The sequence below is a fragment of the Lactuca serriola genome, chromosome 4 (genome assembly GCF_051521515.1).
Source record: "Lactuca serriola cultivar US96UC23 chromosome 4, Lser_US96UC23_V15, whole genome shotgun sequence".
NCBI lineage: Eukaryota > Viridiplantae > Streptophyta > Magnoliopsida > Asterales > Asteraceae > Lactuca > Lactuca serriola.
In genome coordinates this window covers 184985681-185013426 of record NC_136411.1, presented here as the reverse complement: position 1 = coordinate 185013426, position 27746 = coordinate 184985681, and the positions used below count along the sequence as shown (strand labels likewise).

The 27746-nt window shown below is 33.9% G+C and overlaps 3 protein-coding genes and 1 non-coding gene across 5 annotated transcripts; 2 read left to right on the top strand and 2 right to left on the bottom strand.

Annotated features, from left to right (window-relative positions):
- The first annotated feature begins 2267 nt into the window (after nucleotides 1–2267).
- Nucleotides 2268–7117, top strand: LOC145103025 (putative sulfate transporter 3.4). The gene is made up of 10 exons (XM_079040558.1): nucleotides 2268–2697; nucleotides 4203–4251; nucleotides 4344–4551; nucleotides 5031–5202; nucleotides 5303–5368; nucleotides 5442–5555; nucleotides 5639–5755; nucleotides 5844–6257; nucleotides 6350–6626; nucleotides 6708–7117. Exons 1-10 carry the CDS (start codon nucleotides 2335–2337, stop codon nucleotides 6920–6922), a joined length of 1995 nt encoding a protein of 664 aa, XP_078896684.1. The 5' UTR covers nucleotides 2268–2334; the 3' UTR covers nucleotides 6923–7117.
- Nucleotides 7118–7153: 36 nt separating this feature from the next.
- Nucleotides 7154–10684, bottom strand: LOC145103026 (structural molecules protein). Of its 2 annotated transcripts, none has more exons than XM_079040560.1 (3): nucleotides 10054–10680; nucleotides 9369–9595; nucleotides 7154–7437 (listed from the first exon to the last, which is right to left on the bottom strand). In XM_079040560.1, exons 1-3 carry the CDS (start codon nucleotides 10275–10277, stop codon nucleotides 7430–7432), a joined length of 459 nt encoding a protein of 152 aa, XP_078896686.1. In that variant the 5' UTR covers nucleotides 10278–10680; the 3' UTR covers nucleotides 7154–7429. The 2 variants fall into 2 exon arrangements, with proteins under 2 accessions (XP_078896686.1, XP_078896685.1); XM_079040559.1 differs by lacking the exon at nucleotides 7154–7437 and adding an exon at nucleotides 8117–8347 and having other exon boundaries at nucleotides 10054–10684.
- Nucleotides 10685–19855: 9171 nt separating this feature from the next.
- On the top strand, nucleotides 19856–19929 carry TRNAR-UCG (transfer RNA arginine (anticodon UCG)). Its single transcript has one exon. It is a non-coding gene; the product is annotated as a tRNA-Arg (tRNA).
- A 200-nt stretch (nucleotides 19930–20129) lies between these two features.
- Nucleotides 20130–23599, bottom strand: MFP1 (MAR binding filament-like protein 1). The gene is made up of 4 exons (XM_079040556.1): nucleotides 23230–23599; nucleotides 22702–22742; nucleotides 22426–22566; nucleotides 20130–22028 (listed from the first exon to the last, which is right to left on the bottom strand). The coding sequence occupies exons 1-4, from the start codon at nucleotides 23513–23515 to the stop codon at nucleotides 20289–20291; spliced, it is 2208 nt and encodes a 735-aa protein (XP_078896682.1). The 5' UTR covers nucleotides 23516–23599; the 3' UTR covers nucleotides 20130–20288.
- Nucleotides 23600–27746: the final 4147 nt, after the last annotated feature.

Sequence of the window (27746 nt, the reverse complement as noted above, 5' to 3'; positions counted from 1 at the left end):
TACTCTTTGACCCGGATCCCGCTCGGACTCGTCGAGTTCCACCCTGGACTCGACGAGTTGACCCCCCCCCACTTGACTGAGGGTTTCCTTTCCTTTCTTGGTATTTCTGATTCTGGGTATTACACTAACACCCAATTTGTTTCTATTTGAAGCAGACTTAGAACCGAAGCTGACAGTGATAGTAGAGGAAGAAATCGTCAGAGACTCACGTCGAGATAGTAGGATGCGATTTTGCCATATTCTGAGGTTGATGTCGGGTATAAGGCTTAAGGGCAAATTCAACTTTTTACATCTCTGTTAGAAAAGGCTTAATGGAGCCTAATTGAGACAAGGACTTGATTGTTACTCCAACCTATCATAAGGAACGATGGTGTTTAAATAGAAATATAAAGACTAAAAGTGTTAAAAAAATGGATAACTATAGGGACCAAGACTATGAGTGTGTTTGACACGGAGCGTTTGGGAACTTCTAACGTTTAATGAAATGCTCCATTTTGAACAGAAAGTGTCGTTTGATACTATAAGCTTTTAACGTATAGTTTATAGAAACGTTCCAAATTTAAAAACTATATCACATAGCTTTTAACAAAACATTACTAGCTATCACCTACCAGCTAGTTTTGTCAAACAAATCTTATAACTTACTCTATTTGTTATAATAAATATGTCAGGTTTCTTAAATTACACAAATAATCTTACATACCAACTTTTTATATCATTGTATTCGGTAAAAAAAATATCTACCTCCTCTAATAAACAAAATCAATTTTTGTCACATGTCAATTTTTCAAATGCCATATTGCCATGTGTCATTTTTCTTTATTCCTATTTTCTTATTATTCTGCTTAAACCAAAAAATCTGTTTCAAATTTCATTTTCGTAACTATATTTGCATAAAAAAACAAGGACTTTCCGAATTGTAGCCTATAGATAAGTTGGTTGCCTATTTTCTTGATAATACAAATCCCTAAAAATCAGTAATAAACCAAGAATGAAATCTTATGCAAATATAAAATCAAGGACTTTTCGAATTTTGGATGAGATTTCAAAAGTGGGTATTTTAGAGTCAAAGGGGTTTGTTTTTATTTTTTATGCATGTTGCCTTATAAGTTTAAAAAATGTGGGCTTTAGTTATATTTTTCTATTCTAATAAAAGAATAATTTTATTCTCCTATTGACAAGTGTCATAGTATTACAATTTTTCATTAATATTAATTTTCAACTATCATGCCACTTGTCAACATATTAACTATCAATTTCAAATTTCAAATTTTAAATTTATCACTCAAATTAAATTAAATTAATAACTGATTCTTTATTTTAAATTTTTTCATTCTAATTATATTAAATTAATAACATTAGATTAAAAAATAAAATAAAATTAATACAAATTATAAGGTGATATAACTCCACATATTTATTTAAATCAATGATTATAATTTTATATAACTAAAAAATATATCTCTTAAGTAATAACTATTTAAAATATTGATTAATAATTTTGATTTTTCAATATGAAAATTTAATTAATTTCATAACTATGGTTCTCACATGTTATAAACTAGTGTAATAATAAAAAATAATTTATGTTTGATAAAAGAAAAAGAAATTTTAATTTATGTAAGTGTGTATGAAGTGCCCTCAAACTTTGAAAATATATTATTAATTTCAAAATTATTTTAGTTATACCCATATATTATACGTGTTATAACCTAGTAAGATTAGTAAGTCTACGATAATACAGGTGGCATCACCATTAGTTACTGTTATAAAGAAAAACTAAGAATAAGCTCAAAAAAATCCATTACCAGCGCAAAAGTGTAAAAAATCAACAACTTTTTTCGGTTTTTTGGTCGGTGTCTTTTGCTTTCCTTTTCTCTATCAACACGATTTATATCTAACACTTTCTCATAAACCAAACCAAGTATGATCCCCACATCTTAACATGAAGAGAAAACAATGTCTGATTAGGGATATAGATAGGAAATTCGTGCAATTATAATATAAAAAGTATTTATACAAAAATGATTAGATTAACACTAATATTTTTAGATTATAGTATATGAAATGAAACTTTGCTCTTTTTAAACGTTTATTGAGGGTGTAAAAAGAGCTAAATTGAATAAGCGTGTGTTACAAGTGTACAGTATTAGAACGAGCAATGAGCGTAACCTTGATTTCCCAAAATACCCCTGAGTGACATGACATTTTTCCAATTCTACCCCTGGTTTACTACATCCCTATTTAAACCCGAAACCCCCTTCGGTTCACAATTACCACCAACTGCACTCTCTCTCCCTCCCACCACCTTCTCGCATACGCAGTCACAATCACATGGGCCTCAATTCGAACCGAGTCGATCACTATTCGGGTTCGGGTCATGCAAATCAAGGGCTCACATCAACTGCTCCGGCGACGATAACAGTTCCCGGAGAAACAATGAGGTCGCTGGAGTTGCACAATGTTTGTTTGCCGCCACAAAAAACCACCTTACAGAAACTCAGGCATCGGTTATCTGAGGTCTTCTTCCCCGATGATCCACTCCATGGATTCAAAAACCAATCGCGTTTTCGAAAACTGATTCTCACTCTTCAATACTTCTTTCCGATCTTCGAATGGGCGCCGAATTACAATCTTACACTCCTCCGTTCCGACGTAGTTTCCGGTCTTACCATTGCTAGCCTCGCGATTCCTCAGGTATCACTTCATCTTCATCACCTTCATTAATTACTCTCTCACACACACCGTTACATACAAAGTGTGTGTTAGAGAAAAGAATTGTAGTCGGTAGTCGCATTAAATGAGTTTTTCTGATTCTGATATCGTGAGTGCGGTTTTTCTGGTGATATGTTTGTAATTTGTTTGGGTTGCTCATAAATTGGTTGCGTGTGTCAACTTTTGTGTGATGTTCGTTCGGTTCTTCATGCATGGGTTTGTACTTTGTGCTTTACTGATAGTACTTCAAACAGTAGTGTCATTTTTGTTCAAATTTTCAGGTTTATGGTGTAATTAATTATAAAACCAATTTCATTTTTATAATCAATTTATATCCATATCTTCATCAACAATTTTCGTTATTTGTATAATAATTAATACAGTATATAGTAATTTGTTTCAGTTTATAAGGTAAACTTTTAATAGCAAAGATTACACGTTGTTAATGCTTATTCTACTTCCTTCTTAGAAACCATTTTTTTTTATGTTTATATATTTTAAAAATACATTAATTTATTTAATAACTACTAGAAGCAGGAATTGTTTTTAAAAATTCATTTACTCAAACATAAAATGTTTAAAACGCCAAATTTGTGTTTTGTTTTTATTTTTTATTTTATATTTCGATGGTTTACTTTGTAGTTTTCCAGACATGCAATAAAAGTGTATTTATTGATTGGATTAATAAAATAATTTTTAATGGACACAGGTGAAAGTTTAAAGAATACAAGCATACTTTTTTTTTTTTACAAAAACAATGTAGCGTAGAATTAATTTTATTTATTTTTAATTATAAAATAGTTATGTAAGCAATTAATCTCACCGTTTACCATATCTTGACTTAGATTTTGACCTTATCTTTTCAAAAGTATTTCGTTTAAAAAATATATCTATTTCGTTTGAAATAATTGAGTAACGAATTAATTAGATGATTGTGTGATTAATTTTAAACCTTAATTGGATCAATATTAGTTGTTATCACTTGATGTAGAATATATGCTTTCAAATCCAAAAAAACAAAATTATGTTATCATCTTTACTTTCCTTTCAATCCATCTTCTTCAAAAATAAGCATGAAATTTGGTACACCAAATTCTATTCCATTAATTTCACTTTAATTTAGATTATTTGTGGTTCTAAATCAACTAATTCTTTTTTAGAAAATAAAGCGACTTATATAAAATTATGCTTACTAGGAATTCTTCTAGTAAAGTAAAGGTGCTTACTTCTTTTCACATGACCAAGCTAAGAACATGATAAATGTTTTACACATCAACTAAGAAATAACAATTCATGATATATCAAACTAATTTAATTGTAAAGGTCAAAATCAAAACTATAATTACATCTCGAATTCAGGATTGGATCTTCTATTTAGAAGTTATGTCACATCAAAACCATAAAAACGAAATATAAATAGGTCATATCATAGGGCCCACAAGGTATTTGTGTTGTTTCTTATTATAATTTTTTTGTATAATTTTCAGGGGATTAGTTATGCGAAGCTTGCGAACTTGCCTCCAATAATCGGGCTATGTGAGTTTTGTATCTATTTATGTTATCTTCGTAACACAAAACGTTTTATGATTTGATGTAAAAATGACATATTTTTTTGTAAAAATGAACAGACTCGAGCTTTGTGCCACCGTTGATCTACTCTGTGCTTGGGAGTTCAAAGCATCTAGCAGTGGGGCCAGTGTCAATAGCGTCACTTGTCATGGGAACAATGTTAAACGAAGCAGTTCCATACAACAAAGATCCAGTTCTCTACCTTAAGTTGGCTTTCACTGCTACTTTCTTTGCTGGTGTCTTTCAAGCAACTTTAGGTCTTCTCAGGTACTTTATAATTATGCATCCAACTTAATCATGAAATTTGACATCAATGTGTGGTTGAAAAAAAAATATAAAAAACTAGTGGTGAAGATTGGTTACTTAATGATGAAAATGAGATTTTTCAACTTTTATGTAGTGGGCACAAAAAAGGGAATATACTTTGTGAACTATCAGAAGTGGGACCTTTTTACATAAAAAGGGTTGGTTATACAAATGTTTTTTGGTTGTGTGCACTTTTGACTTTCAAGTTTTTCAATATAAATTCATTAGTGGGAAATAATTCAAACAGTGAAAACATTCCTTTCCTTTCAATTTCATAATCACTTTATTGGGTCCACTCCAAGATCTAGCGTCCCGACATTTACTCATATTCTTCAAAATATAGCTTTTTAAGTAAATTCCATTTAATTTCTTTAACAACTGTCGGGTTTTTTGTTTTTTTTTTAAATTTTACTTTATTAAGAATTTGATGATTTTTACAGGTTAGGGTTTGTTATCGATTTCTTATCGAAAGCGACCCTTGTTGGTTTCATGGCTGGGGCAGCTGTTATTGTATCTTTACAACAACTGAAAGGGCTACTTGGGATTGTTCATTTCACTACCAAAATGCAAATAATTCCCGTTTTAACCTCTGTCATTCAACACAGAAATGAAGTATGTAACGTTTTATTTGTTATGATTAAAATGGTTTTATCGAATTCTAATTTACATATAAAAATTATTAACATTATTATTTCTTTATATACTTGTGCAGTGGTCTTGGCAAACCATTGTGATGGGGTTTTGCTTCTTGGGGTTTTTACTTGCCACGAGACATATTGTAAGTACAACTACAAGTTTTTACTTTTTAACTTTTTTAAATAGTACAAGTGGCTAATGCATGAGGAATGTAGGGATTACGAAAACCGAAGCTGTTCTGGATATCAGCTGCAGCACCATTGGCGTCGGTGATTCTGTCGACTCTTTTAGTCACTCTATTCAGATCAAAACTCCATGGGATTGCAACTGTAAGGATCATTATCCATTACTTTAACTATTTTTCATATCAAAACACGTGGAATTGATTATTGAACTTTTTTTTTGATAATAGATCGGTCACTTGGAAAAGGGATTAAATCCACCATCATCAAACATGTTGTATTTTCACGGCGAGTTTCTCGGGGTCGCCATCAAAACAGGAATCATCACCGGAATACTATCTCTCACTGTAAGTTTCAGTTTGATGCATTATCAGGTTGTACTGTACAACTGTTGAAAAAAAATAAAAAACCCTAGCTGGAAACTTAAATTAACAGGAAGGAATTGCGGTGGGAAGAACATTTGCATCTTTGAATGACTACCAGGTGGATGGAAATAAAGAGATGCTCGCCATTGGGGTGATGAACATGGCTGGTTCTTGCACATCTTGCTATGTCACCACGGGCTCGTTTTCCCGATCTGCTGTAAACGCGAACGCGGGTGCTAAATCTGTAGTCTCCAACATCATCATGGCATCAACGGTTTTGATTACTCTTTTGTTCTTGATGCCTCTGTTTCACTACACACCGAATTTAATACTCGCTGCAATCATCATAACTGCTGTGATTGGGCTCATGGATTACCAAAGCACGATCCGACTATGGAAAGTGGACAAACTTGATTTCGTGGCTTGTTTGTGTTCGTTTTTTGGTGTGCTCTTCATTTCGGTTCCAATTGGTCTTGCAATTGCGGTAATCTTTCTTTCTTTCTTTTTTCTTTCTTTCGATTGTGTAATAATTAATAATAGTTGACGGAATTTTTGTTTGTTTTGACTTATGTGTAGGTTGGGGTTTCGGTGTTTAAGATTTTGTTGCATGTGACAAGACCGAATACGGGTGTTTTGGGGAATATTCCGGGGACTCAGATATACCAGAATGTGAATAGGTATAGAGAGGCGAGAAGGGTGCCTTGGTTTGTGATACTTGGTGTTGATGCGCCTATCTACTTTGCTAACTCGACTTATCTACAAGAACGGATATTGAGGTGGATAAGAGAAGAAGAGGAGTTGTTAGCAGCTAATAATGGGCCTTCGTTGAAATGTGTTATTATCGATATGACTGGTATGTTTTTTTGTTAATACTTATTGATATTAGAAGCTGGCCTAAAACTAATTGTGTGTATGTGGGTTTTTGTTAATGCAGCTGTGACAGCGATTGATACGAGTGGTTTGGGAATGGTGAAGGAGTTGAAGAAGATGCTAGAGAAGCGATCACTTCAGTTAGTTTTGGCGAATCCTGGAGGGAGTGTGATGGAGAAGCTACACCAATCAGAGATATTGGAGTCGTTTGGGTTGGAAGGAGTGTACCTGAGTGTTGATGAAGCTGTGGCAGATATATCATCAGCATGGAAAGCTTAAGCTTAAGAAGTTGGCATGCATGCATGGGGTTTCTTGAATTGTAGTTTGCAGGGGTAGGAGTCAGGAGAAGAGACAGGGTACTACTACTTACTACTGCTTAATGCTAAAGCGGTGTGTATGTACGTAGTATGTATGTAAGAGTCACAAGCTATAAGCTGTTTTCGTATCAAAAAAATTATATTAGTCTTTTGCTTATTTCCATAATCCATATAACTACCACAAGGAAGGAAATTTTAATGGAAAGTATTAAGAAAGAATTTATAAAAAGAAGCATGGGTTTTGCACACTGGATTAAGAACAACTGAACAACATGCATCTATCAATTTATGAATGATAACATCTATGATCTAACCAAGGAATGAAGGCTGTCTCTATAATACCAGAATTATACATATATTGGTGTATGTTTTTTCTTCTAATTCTGATTCCAAACTTGTGACAAGGATTTTACCATTCATCCCTACTCCTGGACTTCATCATCAAAACCATGTTTTTCATCGGTCAAAGTCAAACATCTGCATCATCATAAAAACCGTCCAAACTAATTATTTATATTAAAAAAAAAAAAAAAAAGTTTACTGAATTTTAGAAATAGAAAGGGGCAAAAGAATATGATCAAAAGTAGATGAGGCATGCTGATAAAAATAATCCGTCCATTCCAATCAGGATTTATTCTTCTTTAAGTAAAACAATTACCTTTGCATCTATCTTCCTTTGGTTGATTATGCTTATGAGTTATGACAAATTGGCAATGCAAAATATGTCTGTTTATGGGTTAATTAATTTTTTATTGGCAATTAGCATTTTATGGGGCCAATTTGGCCATATCACCAGTCACGTGTTACACTGTCTTAACAACGGAACAAATTTCCACTACGTATTTTATTTACTTACTTTTTCTTTTCTAGAAAAAATATCTCTTAGAATCCTAATACCCATCTAACATCATCATTCCTTACTATTTCTTAAAGCAGGGGACAAACACAAAGTATTTCAGTAGCATAAATATATTTAAGTAAGACTATGAGAAAAGAAATTAATTAGTCATATTATTAAGCAAATTGATCCAAATCCCATGAAATGAAGCATTCAAAATTACAATGCCTGACTAACGAACCTATTTAACATTATCTAAAGACTGCCAAAATGCAATGTTTTGAAAACCAAACCAGTCGGAAAAACCAGATGACGTCGTTTCTACATCATAAATAATTTTATAATTATAATATTTCAAAAATTACAAAAAATATCCAAAACTAAAATACCAGACTCTCAAACATCCAAAGTTTAGTTTTTCAACAACCAATATCAAAATACCATGAAAATAGTGTATCAAAAACCCAAAGTTGACAACATCTTAGTCTTCATTAAAGGAATCCAAATCAATGTCTAATAATACAGCCGGATCATCATCTTCTTCACTTCCTTCAATATCAAATAGAAATTTAATCTTAACAAAACTTAAATTCAAATGGAAGACTAATAATAACATTGCTAGACTTATATGACTTCTGAGTTCTCAACTTTCAACTTTCTTCGGTTAATTTTTTTAGAATTAAAAAAAAATAAAAAATTCATATACAAGCCGTTTTTGGGCACTAAAAAACCAGTCCATTTTTCAAAACCAAGCCAAGATGTTTGAGGGGTGGAAGTCTACTAGTCTAGTATTGTGATTTTGATATATAAAAAGTAAAAACCAAGGAGATGCCCAAAGTTGTGACAACTATAATGACCGATTAAGATGGAGAATGGGAGGAAGATATATATTTTGTGAAAACTAGGATGTAAACTCATTCCTTTCACAAAATATATATCTTCCATCTTTTTCATTCTCTCTCTGGAAACAAATAAACCGTAAAATTGGAAAGATATTTAATTGAGTAATTAATTAAGTTATAAGTAATTAAAGCGCATTAAACTCATTCCTTTCTTCTCCACTTCCTAATACACGGTGAATTCTCTTCCCCATAAAATAGAATTAAATTTCTTCTCTACATCTCCCCATGAACACTCACCTCTCTTCTTCTCCATTCTCTCTCTGTGAAACGTCTCAACCACCCCACCAATTAAGAAGATAACATCAAATGTATGAAGTTGAAGGTCAGAAAATTTTCGACTTCAAAATCAGTGGACAATCAAGAGCAGTGTCAATGGAGAGATTCGATTCGCTAAAAATCCAACTAAAAAAAACTCCCAGGTGCTTTTTTATCCTTATTTTATCTAAATTTATAATATCATTCTCTTATCTAGACCAACAATTTCATTGAAGCAAGAAATACTTTCCAATACCAAAGATATAGATTCAGACCCAATAGATGAACTCATTAAAATCAGACTTTGTGGATATATAAAAGATGGAAACACATAAGCTACTGAATGTAGGTTCAAAACAGAGTAAGAAAAAGATTCTCATCAGTTTATAAGTAAGTTGAAGAAGTTCACTTACTTGATCGGAGTCTTGAAATGGGAATTTCTCGCAATTCACGTTTTATACACAAATATTCTCCTAACAAAGCCATTAGTGCCAATCCAGTGCCATTGACAATCCACCATGTAATTGATGTAGGCCAACCTCCATATATGATGCATATGAATAGATGGATGATGTAAAGGGTGGCAGAAAAATCCAGGCACTTCTTTGCTCTCTCAATCAAATAAAGCAAGAAACCAGCCCTGTTTGAAATCAGAGAAACAAATCTTCAGAGAATTCATAATTTTCATGTGATAAAGGCAAGATGATGTATATGTATTACTGATAAAGTAATGGTAACTTTAATTTAGCTATAAATTTGTACTCATAGGAAACAAACTTGAGAAAGAAAGACATGACAATTAGACATTTTTCAGGCCATGATCACAGCAAAGGTAAAAACCATGAGTTCAAAAGAATACGGATAAAGACAGAATCCAGGGTACAATAAGCTTCATTTCCTTTGCCATACTGCATTGAATTATACTTTTTACTGAACACCTAAAGCGTGTCAAAATCCAAGAGGTATGCAGACAAAATCTAAGCGGTGTGATTTTTACAGAATTTGTTCTAGAAAAATTAGAAATTACATAGCATTAAATACAATGTATTAAGTAATAATCAAATTAAGCACAAAAAATTAGGAAATTATAACGCTCACCCGGCTACAGAGCTGAGGATGAAAGAAGCGATGACACACCAGCCGGTAACTGTGGAGATGCTAATCGTAGCGTAATCAAAGAAGTAAACAAGGCTCATCATCGAAACCCTAGTTCCAACTAGAATAGCCATGAAAAATCCCAACGTCAGATAGTACAAGCACTGAATGCATACAATTTGAGCTACAATTAGCCATGGATCCCATACCACCGAACCATAGAACATGACTACCGATTCACTTCCACTCCTAACACCCAATTTTACAAACAAATCGAAGAAAAAAAAACTATTCAGCTAATTTTCACAACATATGAAGGGCACGCCCGATTGAACCTTAATTATTGGCGCAATCACCAGATACAATCATCGCTGTTGGTTTAACAGATACTCAATTCACTAAAACCAACGAATCAAACGACAAGGAAGGGTTTACAAAACAAATTCGAATAGATTGGAGTGAGGTGTAAATCGGCAATGAGAAACGGAGCTAGATCTAAGATTATGATTTAGGAAAGCGAAATTTGAAGATTGATTATCAGACCAAACGATGAAAATCGAAGGAACCCTAAACTTAAATTTCAATAAGAAAACATAAAAACATAGAATATACTTATTTCATCCATGGAATACATACATGGGGTTCGGTCCGCAATCATATAATATTATAATTGATATTTTTCTTAAAAACCAATTCATATAATTAAGTAAAATGATATTTTACTTAAAAACCAAAACAAAAGGCATAATAATTTAAAAAAAATAATATATTTTTCTATTTAAAAATATTTTGTCACTGTATTTTTTTCGTTTATATTTACTCATTAGTTGTGAGACACATGTATTATATGGGTTAATTTAAAAAAAAAAAAAATTAGATATAAAAGTTTAAATATTTGAGACTTTAAATTTATAAGAAAATAAGAAAAATAATGAATTATAAAAATTGATATATATTTTTTTATATTTTAAATTTAAATAAATAAACAAAAGAAACTAATAAGCTTGAATTTGGGAATTTTGAAATTAGAAGTTTTTTTTTTTTTTTTTTTTGAACCGGCCAATAAGATATATTAATAATAAAAAAAAGAAAGTACACAAGCCACAATTAGTGGCGAACAAGGAGCAAACAAAAAACAAAGAGAAAGAAAAATAGAAGACAAAACTGGAAGGAGAGAAATTCAGAAGTCTAGAGGGCATTGAGACCATGTTGCCCAGGTAATCCTATCAAGTTTTTCCCTGTTTTTTGCCCATAGATACGTCACTGATTTTATCATGTCAATGGCTTTGTCGGGTGGAATCCGGTTCTTTTTTAAAACTCTTTTCATTCCTTGATTTTCAAATGCTCCATAAGGCTCCATAGTACACTGCCAAAAGAGTTTTGCTCCTGTTATGACCCAACCCCTGCTGAGAAACTGAGTCCTCGACCTCCTTAACCGTATGACAATCCGCCGTGTTTACCTTACACCAACTTGAAATCCCTTCAATTACCTGTCTGGCATAACGACATTCAACCAACACATGATCTGCACATTCATCTTGATCATTGCACATGGGACAGGTCGAAGATTCCGAATGTACCCCTCTCTTTGAGAGCTCCAAAGCAACGGGAATCCTCCCCCTTCTTGCCCACCATATAAAACAGTTGACTTTTAGTGGGACTTCTTTAATCCAGGAGAAATTGCCATCAACATTAGGGGGCCGGTAATCCCATATATGTCTAAGGGCACATACCGTGTATATTCCATTCGGGGATAACTCACACCTCCAGGTTACACCATTATCAGTAGAAAGTTTGGATAGGACAGAGGGAACAGGTATTTCTTTTCTTACTATATCTTTTCGTATACCAGCGATGTTGTTCCACACTCCTGTTAGTGATTTTTTCGAATACACGTCATCAGATTTCGCTTTGAGGTTATGCAGGCTTGAGATGACTTCCACCCAAAGGTGATGTGGTTCGGTTCTCAATTTCCACCACCACTTCATTATTAAGGATATATTTAGGGCTTTAATCGTACCAACACCCAGCCCACCTGCTTTCTTGGGAGCAACTACCGTGTCCCATGGGATCTAATGAATTTTTTGCTTTTCTTCAGATGCCCCCCATAGGAACTTGTTCCTCATTCTCTCAAGGGTTTGAATTACACCCTCAGGTGCTACAAAAAGTGACAAGAAATATGTTGGAAGGTTGCCAAGGACTGATTGAATAAGAGTCAGTCTGCCACCAAAGGAGAGAGTTTTTGACTTCCATGTTGAAAGTTTGGCTTGAAACCGCTCTATGATTGGTTTCCAATTATTCTTCAAATTCATGTTGGCACCAACCGGAACTCCTAGGTATGTGAAAAGGAGGGAGGATGGTTCGCAACCAAGAGTACTGGCCCAGTTTGAGACTTCTTGCGTTTCTACACCCACTCCAAAAACTTTGGATTTATTGAAATTAACCTTTAATCCTGATGCCGCATGAAAGCAATGCAGAATTCGAGCAAGGTTATTGATATTTTGCTTTGACCAGTCCCCCAGAAATAGTGCATCATCTGCATATAGTAGATGTGAGATCAACGGGCCACCGTTTGGCAGTTTAACACCTTGGAAGATGCCTAGTTCGTATACTGACCTCATCGCAACACTTAGACCCTCCATGGCTGCTATAAAAAGGAATGGAGAGAGCGGGTCACCCTGCCTGATTCCTTTGGAAATTAGGAATTCCTCTGTCGGGTTGCCGTTGACTAAGACGGAAGATCTTGCAGATCCAAAGCATCCTCTTAACCACATCCTCAATTTACCCCCAAAACCCATGTGCATCAAGTTAGAATCGAGGAAGTCCCAATTAACTGAGTCAAAAGCCTTCTCGAAGTCCACCTTGAAAAGAAGGATTTCCTTTTGGACTTTTTTTGCCCACGAGTAAATCTCGTTAACCATCAAGGGCCCATCAAGTATATTCCTCCCTTCAATGTATGCAGATTGCACCGAATCGATGCAGTATCCCATCACCTTCTTCATTCTAAGCGATATAATCTTGGAGATGATTTTGTAGATGCAACCAATGAGACTAATTTGTCGACAATCACTAATTAGTAGAGGATCTTTGATTTTAGGGACCAACGAGATGAAGGAGGAATTACATGATGAGTCTAATTTCCCATGTTCATCAAAGAATTTGACCACCGCAGTAATGTCTCCAAAGAGAATATCCCAATACTTCTTGATGAATTTGAAGGTGAACCCGTCCGGCCCAGGGGCCTTCTCAATTCCGCATGCCCACACCGCATTTTTTATCTCCTGGAGTGATATTGGTGCTTCTAAGGCAACCGACTCATCATGGGGGATTTTCCTAAAATGTCGACTCACAAGCTTTGGCCTAACCGGCCATTTTTCTTTAAATTTTTCTGCTAAGAAAGAATGTATCTCCAGTTTAATGGTGGTCGGGTCAGTACACCATTCCCCGTAAATCATTAGGCCATCAATTTGATTTTTCCGGTTGTTTTTATTTATGAACCCGTGAAAAAAATTGATATCTATTTATTACTATATTTATTGTAATTATTACATTAAAATATTATGTGGAATTTAATAAAATAAAAAACGCATAAAATGACATTTGGAAAAAAAAATAATTCAAAATAACAAAAAATGACATTTGACAATTTGAATGAGAATGTGACATGTAGCAAAAAAAAACGTTCATTTATTAGAGTAGATTCAACTTATTTAAACTACACACATCTAGTTATTATGACCGGCTACTTTAGATAAACTGGAAAAAATGATTTAAAAGGTAATATTTCTTATTTTGTACAGATTTAGTCTTTATTTTTATTTTTTTGCATGCTTAGTCCTTAATATTTTGTTGTTGCAAAATAAGTTTTTTTTGTTTTTACACACATCAGTATTTATGACAGGTTTTTCTCATGACATCTTATATGTGATAATCATTAATGATATGTTTGGGTTGTTGGTTTTTATGGTCACCTCAGCCTTGACTACTTGGTTGATTAGGTCTTATGTTCTGAATGTTATAATTTCTCCATATGATCTCAGATTTTCACGATCTTTATATTCACATGTTCCTATTTGAGTCTATTACAACTTTCGCTTCGATTACTTCCGTTAAAAAGTAATATATTTTTACTTATGATTTTTATAAAAAAAAATGTTCATAATGTACATTCATAAAGAATGCATGTACATAAAGATCATAAGTAAAAATATATTACTTTGTAATGTGAATAATCTGAATTAAAATTGTAGTAGACTCAAATATAAACGCACTGATATAAAGATCGTTAAAATACAATATCGTATGAATAAATGACGACGTTCAGAACACAAAACTTAAGTCAAACCACAAGACCTAAGCAGCCAAGGCCGCAGTGACCATAAACATCAACAACCCCGAACACCTCTTTAATGATTGTCTCACATAGGATGTCGTGAAAAAGCCTAAAGAAAAGGTTTTAAGTAATAAATGTGTACAAAAACAACAATGAATTATTTTCAAGCAAAAAAAAAATATATTAAGGAGTAAATGTCTACAAAATGATAAATATATTACCATAATAAGTCATTTTTTCCTGCTTACCTGGAGTAGTCGGTCATAAGGATTGAATGTGTACAGTTTAACAAGTTAAAAGGGAAAGTATGGAGAAAAAAACTCCGTGACCAAATGTGTACAAATTGAAAAGTATATTATCCTTTTAAGTCATTATCCATATTCTAATATGCATAGGATCTAAAAAGTTTTCAACTTCCATTGAAGGTCAAAACCCAATTATTTTTCGTGGTTTTGGTCCTTGAACAACTTGAAAATACTATTTTACCCTTTACATTTCTTTTTTCTTTTTTTAAATCTATATTAATACCTTTCCAATTAAAAAAAAAGAATTATGCAACCCCAACCGTACCTTCCCCTTATCTCTCTCTCTCTCTCTCTCTATATATATATATATATATATATATATATATATATATATATATATATATATATATATATATATATATATTCCTCACTTTGACTCTCTCTCCTTTCTCTTTTGCATTTAGCAACACGACTATTCATCCTCTTCTCCATACCCATCATTGTATCTTTGATTATAACTGGCCACCATCAAAATAACTTACTTCCTCTCATCTTTCATCGATGAACAAGAGGAAGAAAGAAGCACATAAATCCCATCATCGTCATTGTTATCTCCATCCCTTCTCGTTCTCTTTGTTAAGCACTTCCACATGCAGATATCACCTTCGTTCCTGTCTCACTAGAGCCGGAGATGAAATCCACCATGGTTTGTCGCAATCATCCACCATTGCTTATCAGAGCCGAAGATGAAATCTAGATCGCACAGGCAACACCACCACCTGCAATCGATTGCAATAAGAAAGATAGGGAATATTGATTCAGAATCAGATGATAGGTGCAGATGTGAGTCATATCAATTTACGTTCGTCTTCAAGCTGCCATATCACAACCAACACCACATCTACAATTGATTTCAATAGGAAACAATGAAGAGTGAATTTCGACGTAAGGCTAGGGAAAAACAGGTGCATAGTGGATTTTTGTTTAATGATTTTTTTGGATAATTTCGTCAGATTTTATTGAGAACAGATAGTATTCAGATGCAGAACGATTTCAAAGAGATGCTTCATGTAAATGGTCAAAAATCTAGTCAAAGAGCGATTACTATGGAGAAATGAAATCTCCTGATTTATGTGGTGATTCACGGAGATGAAAGGGAATGAAATGAACGAAGCTTTACTAAGAATTTTTTGGTCAAAGAACATATATGGAGGTCGTCGGATTTGCATGTAGAGAAAGAAGAAGATGAGATACAGAGAGATAGAGAGATAGATAAAAAGAGAGAGAAATATGGGGTGGACTTGTTTTTTTATTCAATTAATGATGTATTAAAAAATAAAGAAAATAAATGAAAAGGGCAAATTGTCTTTTCAACTCTTTTAGGACCAAAACCATGGAAAATTTTGATTTTAGACCTTTTATGCAACTTGGAAACTTTTTGGACCCTATCCATGATTTTTTGAATACCATAGGGAAAAATTTTGCAGTTTTGTCAAAACCTGATATTTATATAGACAAGAAATATTATTGAAATTTATTTTTTGTATATATTAGATTAACGTACTAAATTGTACATAAAAATTTAATTATTATCAATAATAAGAGGTGTACATGAAGATATCAGACATTCCATGCCGAAAATATACCAGGAAGATATCAGACATTCCATATAATAATCGGGAAACCAACTCCCAACAAAGCCCTAGGGGTTGTGACTTCCTTGCTACATGTATGGGTCCTGTGATTTCAGTAGTACGGGCGCATACTACCTTCAACACCTACCCATATTTGTCTCAAGTATCATCACAACGCCCTAACAATATACTTAAGCATGGTGAGCGCTCAATCCTCACTCCTAGAGGAAGGCTAATATCTCATAATTGGTCGACTGATCCCTAACAACTAACCCATGAAACTTCCACCAACCCTGCAACACTCGTGTATGCTAGCCATACATAACGCTGGACCTTATAGACATTCGAATATTTGATCCTACCCTAAGCCCTTCATCAAACAAGAACAGGAAATAAGGCCAATCCAAACATTCTCAGACTTTATGATCTTAATTATGTACAGCTATGATGCATACACTAAGCAACTACAGTAATGATGTCAATTTCATATAAGGAAAACCCTAGGCTATCAGGCATCATATAATCAGACAATTCTATTATGCAATTCCTGAAGATCCCTAGCCTATCACTAACATGTTGTTCTAAGATATCACAATATCAAATATCCGTAAGGTATTTTGGGGTCTACTTACTGGCTCCGACTGATCGTACACTTTGCATCCTCCTTTCGTATTTTGAAAACCATTTGAAAATAATTTTGAAATTTTTTTCCTTAGTTTGAGACTAGATTCACACGAGTGTTCCTCCAATTCACTCAAATTAAGGCTCCGATACCAACTTGAAACATCCATGAAATTCATGAAAATTTAAAACTTTTTCAAGCATTCAAAAACCGTTATTTATTACAAATTGCTTTCAAAATAGTTTCATATCAGAGTATCACAGAAATCAAAATCATAAAATGCGAGGAGGTGCACGATCAAGCCTTCGCCTTCCCGCGATCATCCGAAGTACCTGAAACAAAATCCAAACATGTAAGTCTGAAGCTTAGTGAGATCCCCCAAAATACCAACGCCATACAAACCATAACCATATCATAACAAACAACATGCATATAGAGTCTACAGTATGACTGGACCTCCCTCACCGGACCTTTAGTCTGTCTGTCCCTCTCTCAGAACCTTCAACATGTCTGGTCCGCCCTACCGGGCCTTCAGCCTGTCTGGACCGTTCTCCAGGCCTTCGGACCGACTGGTATCCCCCATTGGGCCTGCAGTCTATCCGAACCGCCTTGGGTATGTTGGCCTACAACACAAAGCACTCAACCCACCCCAAGCATACAATCAACACATAGATAACAATTGCTAGCATGTATAAATAGTCAAACCGATCTAACAGATCACTAATCATAACATCATCTTATATACTAGGATACCGACCTAATAGGTCACTAAACATAGCATCATCCTATATACCAGGATATCAACCTAACAGGTCACTAAGCATATCATCTTGCGATAACCAGGATAACAATCCAAAAGAAGGGCCGACATTGGTGACTTCGACCCTCTTGATATAGTGAGAAGAACTCACCTCACAATTTGTGCTGACTCAAGAAGATCAAACTCTAACTCTCGAAAGTCAAACTTGGTCAACCCTTGGTCAAAGTCAAAGTCAACGGTCAAGGTCAACAGTCCATGTTGACCCAACTCGTCGAGTTCCTCAGAACTCAGAAACCGTGAAAACTTGAGTCAACTCGCCGAGTTACCCAACATCTCGTCGAGTCCATGCAGTGTCCAGATGATCGATAAAACCCTAACTAACTCGCCGAGTCATCTCACCCACTCGTCGGGTTCACTCAGAATCCAGAAGGTGTGTAAACCCTTTCCAACTCTTCAAGTTGGCTATGCAACTTGTCGAGTTCCTTCAACCTTTTTTCCATTAATCAGTCGCTTTTAAGCAAAACCAAGGCACCAAACTGTGGATCTAGCCCCCTAGGTGTAGTTACCACGTAAAGTTGCTAACTTTACATGCATGCAAGGCCTTAAGAGGCTAAAACACCTAAAACTAGCCTTAGGAAGAGGTTTAGGGCATGAAGAAAGGCCACAACTTGAGTCTTTATGTCAATGAGGGGCTAGAAGAGTCCAAATTTGAACTCCTCGCTTTAAAACGTGCTCAATCCCAGAAATGCCTTAAGAATAAGCTAGAAATGACCCTAGACTCTTGAATGAAGAGATCCAACAAGAAAATGATCAAGGTAATAATTTTTTACCTTCAAATGAATGCCAAAACGAAGTAGATGCTGAATCTACAAGCTCCTTCTCATTCCAATCTTCTCAATCTTCAAGTCTCTTAAAGAAATGCACCAAACACACACTCAAAATAGGAGGTTAGCTCGATTAGGGTTTGTTTCTGGACGTGAAAGGTGGTAAGGAGACTGGAGGGAGGACTTAAGATCCTTTAAATAGGGTGCAAACTCTAAAAATTAGGGTTTTCATGTTCAGCTTCAACTCGTTGAGTTGGGTCCTCCAACTCGTCGAGTAGGTTCTAGAATCCATGCGACTTTATCAATTTCTACACGACGAGTTGGGGCAGCCAACTTGTCGAGTAGATCTATAATTATGAATATAAAAGCTTTAAAATTTATACCCGAGATTCAGGATGTTACAGTTATAAAATTCCGCATTTGTTAGAAAACTTTGATAATCCCTAGAATATTAATTAAGAAAATTTTGGTCGTTACATGAAGTCTCTTTCAAACATTATCTACTTAGGAATATACTTCATAAACATCATCTTACCCATATTATTTAATATAGAATCTTAACATACTTAATACATCACAATACTTTATTCCAAGTTGGGATACGATAATGTATCTTTACCATCAACAACAATCGAAACATCTTACATTACATATAAGGGCAAGCAACATACTTTTACGAATAACATGCATTATCTTATTATAAGCACACATTAGTTCCAGTTTACACTACAAATTCCTTCACTTAATTATCACTTTCAAGTCCTATAAAACTGTTTTACAGTAAGATATTATAATGTATGCTATAACGGTACAATATCTAATGCAGGCTAGACAAACAAATTTGATTATCATACATGAGACATATTCTACCCTCTTTACACAATAAACATATACATTGAGTGAAAAAGTTGTTGATGATCGTGACCTGAGAAATATTGTTAGGACGCAGTTTTTTTGGTAAGAATTTTTTAGTGTTTTTTAATGTTATAGTATCTCACAATGGTGAAGCATCAAGTGTGTTATAAATTCAATTTTTATATTTTTATTGAATTTGCTCTTAATGAAATATACAAAAACTTTCAAAAATTAACTTTGTTGTTTGAAGGTGTGTTTAAAACTTATATTTAGACTACTTGTACATGTATAAATTATACATTATAGTGATTTAGTTATTACCTTCATCTATGTTTAGTTAACTATTAAAAAAATTAAGCATGGGTCATGAGTCATGCCTGCTTCTCAAAAGGAAGAGATTTGTCTATTGGAGACGGCTTTCACATGAATCACGTGGATTAGTCATTAGAAAGACGAATGTGTCGATAAAAAACATTAATCATGCACTAGATTGACACTTGAAAACTAATTTTATTTCTAGTATAGACACAAAGACCGCATAGCGCAGTGGATTAGCGCGTTTGACTTCGGATCAAAAGGTCGTGGGTTCGACTCCCACTGTGGTCGAGAAATATCTTTTTCTTACTTTTTTTTTTTTTTCCTTATTACTCAAGTAGAACCAACCTCTATCAATCTACTGTTGTTTTGGTTGGGTTGCAACTTTTTCAAAATAACTTGTATAAAAAGTTTCCAAATATTTTTGTATAATATAGCCTCATTAAAAAACATATATTTGGAACTTAATTATAAACCATGAACCAATCAGGTTATGTTGGTAAACTGCAACAATTTTTATTTTTTGAATGTTTTATTTTTAATGACAATTGTTTTGAAAATTACAAATGCTACCTCTACTATGATTTACCCTCCAAGAATCAAATATTACAGATACCTCCCCTCAACTTTTAAGCAATACCAAACCCCCTTCAAGATTCTTTCTGTTGTGATACGACCTTCTTCCTCCTCCCACCTTTCTTCACAACTCCTGCACCTTCATCGTCACTTCCACTCTTATTCCCCTTTTCTGCATTTCCTTCACTTCTATTCTTATTCCCCTTTTCTCCAGAATTCATTTCACTTCTCAATCGCAAAATCTCACCCTTAGCAGCCGCCATTTCCTTCTCAAGTTTGCTTCCTTTCTTCTCCAAACTCTCCCGTTCCTTTCCCAATTTCACAATCATTCCATGAGCATCTTCCATGTTTTCTCGAGCTTCTTTAATCGCATGTTTCTGTTCATTAATGGAATTATACAAAACTTCCTTCTCGTCTTCAAGCTCAGAAATCTTACCCTTTGAGATCTCCAATTCCCTCGATAGAATCACCGTGTTCTTATTCATCTCATCAAGTGCTCTCGTCGCTTCTTCCAAATCCATTTCCACCGATTTTTTTGAATCCCTAATTTTCAAAATCTCAGTTTCTAGAGTGTTGACTTTTTTAGTCAAATCACCGATCGTCTTCCTTTCTTCTTTAACCTCGTTGCTCACAATTTCAAGTTTCTTATACGTCTCCACCAGTTCTTCCCTCAAATCATCGCGAGTTTCAGATGCTTCTAGAAGTTCACCAGACACCCTCTTCAATTCCTCCTTCGTTCTTTCCAAAACGTCTTTACTTCCGGCGAGTTCTTCAGCCAACATTTCAACAGTTTGTTTCAGCTTATCGATGTTACCATGTAATCCTTGTTTAGCTTCAGAATACTCGATTTGAACCCTCGAAACCTCTCCTTCAAGCTCCTTACATGTATTCTCGGAGATTTCTAGACGTCCCGCCAGCTCAGCAGCCTCGTTTCTTGTGTCGCCTAACGTCCTCTGAACCACACGAAGCTCCTCTTCAAGATTTTCGACTTTACCCTCTTCCAGATTCAATCGTTTTTTCAAATCATCCCTTTCATTCGTCAAAACGCTGATTAATTCTTCGTTTTTTTCTACATTGGTCAAAGAAGACTCGAGCTGTTCTTTAAGCTCTTCGAGTTTCTTTTCCCTTTCCTTCAAAAGCTTAGCATCAGAAGCTGATTTCTGTTCTGAAAAGAGCTTCAAATCACCGTACTCCTTCCTAACAGACTCCAGTTCTTCACTAATAACGTTTTTTGCATCACATAAAGATCGAATTTCTGCATTCAGATCATCAATATTCAAACTCTTCAATTCTAATTCTTTCTCAAGTTTAACGATTTCTTGTTTTAGCCTTTCGATTTCCGAATTTGAACCACCCAATTCAGCACATGTTTCTTCATACACAGAATTCAGTTTCTTGAACTCAGATTCTTTGGCTTCAAGGGTTGAGCTTAAATTTGCAAGACTGTCTTCTTTATCTTTGATTTCAGATGTAAGCAAATTTATCCGTTCTTGAAGGACTTGAATGGAGAAAAGCTTATCTTTCACCTGCATTTTGAGGTCTTCTTTATCATCAAAAGCTTTTTTGAGGTCAGCATTAAGACCTTCGATCTGGTTATTGAGATCTTGGATGACCTTCTTCTCTTTTTGAAGCTCTTGTCCTAACCCCTTTATAGTGCTATTTGCTGAACTTAATTGGCTCATTAAAGATTGCTTCTCTTGATTCGATTTTCTACTTTGTTCGTTTTTTTCTTCCTTTTCGTTCTGTAGTTTTGACTCAAAGTTTTTCTGCATTGAAACAAGTGCAGCTTCCTTTTCCACCAGTTTAGCTGTCATCTGTGTGATTATAAGGCTTTGTTAGATATATAATATAGCTTCCCCATTCGAAAAATGTAAGTTTATTTTGACATTTGAGGTCAAAGAAACAGTTTTTCTGAGTGACATTTGAATAACAAATACCCAAATATAGAAATGTCATCCGTATGCAAAGCAAATCTCACTGCTATAAATGGGTTTACTTTTGTTGCATGAAGATGAAGTCTTACACAAAACCCTAATAAAATGAACATTTTCTCATGGGTATTTCTCATAACATATAAGAAAACGTTCTCATTCACTTTAAATACATTACAAGTTTATTTTAAAAGATTAACGTCCATAAAATGTTCTTTTTGGAAGTCTCATTGCGTAAAAGTGTTCAAGATCATAAATAACATGAGAATTGAAGGCTTACAGATTCTATAGTCATCATGTTGGCTGACTTTTCCTTCTGAGCCAATGCATAAAAGGCACCAAGAACACCTGAAGCAACTATTCCAAGTCCACTCGAAAGAGTAATAAAGGGATTTGGTGATGAATCTCCATTAGTTGGTACCTAAGGGGCAAGAAAGGAAATCATTTAAAAGTGCTTCAAACATTATAACTTAAAAGAAGTTAAGGACATAATTTTAACGAGATGATGTATGTATGTTTGTTTAAATTTCAACATTAAACTAGCATAGTATTGGACCTCAGCTATTTGATTTCGTTCTTGTGCCCTTGCAGAATCTTCTGAAATATCATAATCAAGAAAAGAATTAGTCGATTGCAATTTAATTTTTCATTAACCAAACCATTTAGCTTTTGTTTTATTTATTTCTCTCTTATTCTTTATCTTTGTGGGAAAGCCATCAAATTCTTGATTATGTTAACTTTCATTACACTTCTTGATTCAACAAATAAGCTACAATGCCAGTTTTCAACCCATGTATAACCCCATCAAAGATATAAACGTTATAGCTGAAGTTGGAATTTCGGGATTTTTTTTAGGGTAAATAAGAACAATTACTTCATTATTATCAAAGGAAATCACAACGCTACTATTATTCATTTCACGTACCACTACAGGGTCAAGATTCAAGACCCCCATTTTACCAAATCACCAAATTATCCCAAATCAAGCTAATAAATGTAAAACCCTAGATACATTTCGCAAGTAGATTAGAGGAGAAGAACAAATGTGTTCAATTTTGAAAAGGGGACTGGAAATCAAGCATACCCGATTCATCCGGAGCGGAATTTTCAACAGCTCTTGCTTTTAAATTCAAGAACGGAAGAACAGAAACACCCATGAAAAGAATCGCTCTTCTCTGGCAGAAATCGTCTTTGTTGGGGTCATGTTGTTGCATACAAGCATGAATTTTTCTTCTCTTACTGAAATCATGTGGTTTTCTTTGGCAAGAGTAGAGGAAAAGGGGCTGTGAAGAAGATGAAAAAGAAGGGAAAAGAGAGTGATAAGTTGAGGAGTGTAAAGGAAAAGAACATCCCATTGCAAACCCCATCATTTGAGATTCTGGTAGATTTGCTTGTGTTCCTTTCTTTTCGAGTTTTGGATGATTGAATCTCAGACGATTTCAATGCGAGTCTTGCTATTTCTCCCATCATTGTATGGGATTTGCCCTTCACGGACCAAAATGCCCTTCGATAATTTTATCTCCTAACAAATGGAAACTCAAAACTTTCTTTATGTCTTTTTTAAAAAAAAAAAACCTAAATTAGCATTTTTTTTTCTTTTAACATTAAAAAGATTACCATGTTGTTTGTTTTTTTAAAGCTAAGATGTTTACAGTCTGCAGATCATATCTGTAAATCTCTGTAATAGAAGAGGTGGATCAAATGTTTGCAGTCTGCAATAAGAAGTCTGTTTGTATTTTAATGTCTGCAGGTAATGAACTAAATTGTTTTTTCAAAGTTAATTTCATGTCATAAACAAAAAAAAATGCATTTTCAGCAAAAGAGATAGGCGGCGGAGAAAGGAAAAAAAAGATAGACGACGTTTGTTTTTGTTTTGGTTAAAATGAGGCGTGAAGACAGTGGTCATATCTGCGCCAAGAAGACCTCGCGCAGACGTTTTTTGATCTGTATGTTTCCAAAAAACAAACACTCTACGATGGCATATATCTGTGCGACGCAGACAAAAATGGTTGTGCATATCAGCACAAAAAAAAACAACAAAAAACAAAAACAAACAAACAAACAACCGCTATATCTTTGGTCTTGACATACTTTTTTTTTAACATGATGACTAACCATGAGTCGCTACCGGGAGACAAATGGTGCCCACGGTCATTTTTATGTTTGCAGTCTGCATACCATATATCCAAATCTCTGCAATAGAAGAGGTGGATCAAATGTTTGCAGTCTGCAATAAGAAGTCTGTTTGTTTTTTAATGTTTGCAGGTACTGAAATAAATTGTTTTTTCAAACTTAATTTCATGTCATAAACAAAAAAAAATGCATTTTCAGCAAAAGAGATAGGCGGCGGAGAAAGGAAAAAAAAGATAAGCGACGTTTGTTTTTGTTTTAGTTAAAATGAGGCGTGAAGACCTTTGAAAACAGTGATCATATCTACGCCAGAAAGACGTCGCACAGACGTTTTTTAATCTATATGCTTCCAAAAAACAAACACTCTACGATGACATATGTCTGTGCGACGCAGACAAAAATGATTGTGCAGATCTGCACACAAAAATAATAATAATAAAATAAACAAACAAACAGCCGCTATATCTTTGGTCTTGATATACTTTTTTTTTCTTTTATTTGACATGATGATTAACTATGAGTCGTTACTGGGAGACAAATAGTTCCCATGGTCATTTTTGTTTGTATTAAGTCAATTTCTATATGAACAACATTCTAAGATAAACGTAATCTTTTGACAGAATAAGTAAATGACAGTTATGCAAGTAAGTGATCCTTAATCTTTCTTATTCGATACATTTCACAATCAACAACGGTTAAAGCACATTTTGGGGGTGCAAGGCTCTTAATGAGAATATAACTTGAAGGTTTCACATTTGTATGACATGTGTGTAAATTTAAGCATTGTGACTTATAAGTTGTAGCTCCTTTATAAATAGTAAAGTCATATTCATTGTAGAGTTGAGATCTCCCATTTTGTATAGTCTTAATTGTTTTAGAGAATAGATTAGTTTGAATGAGTACTGTAGAGTTTTGTTCTACTCGACATTTATCTAAACAATTATGCTTAAACGTTACATCGTTCTTGTTGATTATGCACTTTCTACATGTTTTGCATGTAAAATCCAAGTTTTATGTTTTCACAACACATACCATTCGACATGTTGTGCGTTTTTAGTTTTTTTTTGTAATGATATTGTATTCTTTTATATACCATAAACCTACACTAATAACGACTTAACAAATTGAGACTTGCAAACAGAGTGTTGTAGTTCCATGCTTGAGGAAACAAGTTGTGTTTTTAGCACGAAGAGTTTTGCTTTATATATATATATATATATATATATATATATATATATATATATATATATATATATATATATTGTAGATGAGTATGTTTGTAAAAACATAAAATAAAATGAAAATGCATAATTACAAAAAAATGTGAATCAATGATAAGAATTGGTTTTAAATGATTGATAATTTTTATAGTGAAATTGATAAGGAACAATTTATATAATCGATCTCTCGAAAATAAAGAGCACTCGATAATACTCTCTCTAAATATGAGTTTATAGTTACAAAAAGCCTAACTGATGAATAAATAAAGGCTCTATTTATATTATGGGTTTGATTCTTCCAAGCTAGATTCAACAAAAACAACCAACCCAAATCCAACAAAAAAATAGCAAGTTGATTTGACATTTTAACTTATTAAATTAAACTAGAGGGCTTCTCGCGCTTCGCGAATGGAGGAGAACTTATATAGGGATAAATGCAATAAATAGTTATGAACTTCATTGAAAATCCACTATTTTCAATTTCTTCCTATAAACTGTAAACAATTATTCAAAAAGCATAAATGATCTTTGAGATTAGTATGTCTGAGTGAAAAATAGGCCCTAGAAAGCTCAATACAAGCATTTTGTATACAAGTAAAATAATTTTTTTCCACCGATTAGGGATCAACAATGGACGTTACAAAAAGAAACCTTAGACCTTAGGGACAAAAACAAGTTAAAATTTCTCGCAAGGATCAGATTAATACATATATACCAACAACTTAAGTAACATTAAAGCGTATAAATTTTTCTTTGAAAAATTACTCACTTCAAGTTTCCCTAAACTTTTATATGCCTACCTCTCCTATAAAGAGCTTTAACATTTCTTTCATTTGTTGCAATACTTGAAGAATTTACAAAATAGAAGCATGTCCATTATTAAAAGACAATATACTTCAGTTTTTACCCATGATAGCAACGTACTTATAATTTTTTTTACTTTCATATCTCTCTATGATAGTATGTGTTTTGGTCAAAAATTAATCAAATGTAAATCACCCAAAATTATAAGAGAGGTTGTGATGTTGTAATCAAAACAAGTGAGCAAATCAAGAGTAGGTGACACAAGTGGTTTACAAGGAAAGCCCTTAATTCTTAATAGGATCTCCGACATAAAACCTTGTGAGGTGATAATTATCACACACCTTGTTATTTTTATTGATATGAACTGTTGAGTACAGAAGAATAATATGAATGTAAGTACAAATGTCGTAGATTAGCTGACCGTGTGTGTAGTGTACATATTACTGGTGTATTTATAGTCTAGCTTAAGCAACATTAAGTCCGATATTTCTGGGATCCTCTTGAATGAGTATTCACATGTTGTTTGACTTGGTATTCCCGGGTCTTAAGACTGGTTGAAGTGATTCTTCATTGAGAATGAGTCTTATGTTGGTCATTTATGAAAATGTGATAAAAAGACTAGAAACATATCAATTATAAATGTTAGGAAATAAATATAATAATGGTTAGGATCCTAAAATATGTCAGGGACCCTGAAAGTTCTTGAAGATTTGGGATCTCGAATAGGGTTAACGATCTTGACCCTAACAATTGCCCCCAAATTATTCATGTAGGATATTTAGGTTAATTTTAAATATTCAACGGTATAATTTCAAGTAAATAAAGATAAGGTTTTCAAAATTTAAACCCTAACGGATAGATTTTATCAATTCCAGGATCATAATGATGCAGTCAAATCACCTTCTCTCTCCACTGTCATGAGGATAAATTAGGGTAATTAGTTCGAGTTATTCTTTACCCTCCGATGTTTCTTTTCGATATTCATCAACTGTTCCTAAGGTATCCTTTTTTTCATCCTTTTTAACTTTTGCAATTTCTTATGCATGGGTAAAAAGATGGTTTGCTCTCGAGCTAGCATCATTTCCCATTTTGATGATAACTTTATCGATCAAAAGCTCCTCACTTACAGTGAGACTTGTTCATTTAACAATGAGGATATTAGGCTCTTGAAATCCAATGAGGTTTTTAATGTAGACATGATTTTTAGGCCTTTCGATGCTTCGATTTAACAAGATGTTGTCTCTTCTTCTTGGATTTGCTTTCATAAATATCAATTTTCTTTAGGGTTAAAATACCCATTTATTGGAATTATTTCTGAGTTTTTAGAAGTCACAAACATCTCATATATCCAAGCCATGCCTGTCATATGGAGGATGAGTGAAGTCATAATTATTTATGTTTCTTGCTAAAGCTCAAACCTAGCAAATCTCCACTCATTCTAAAATCA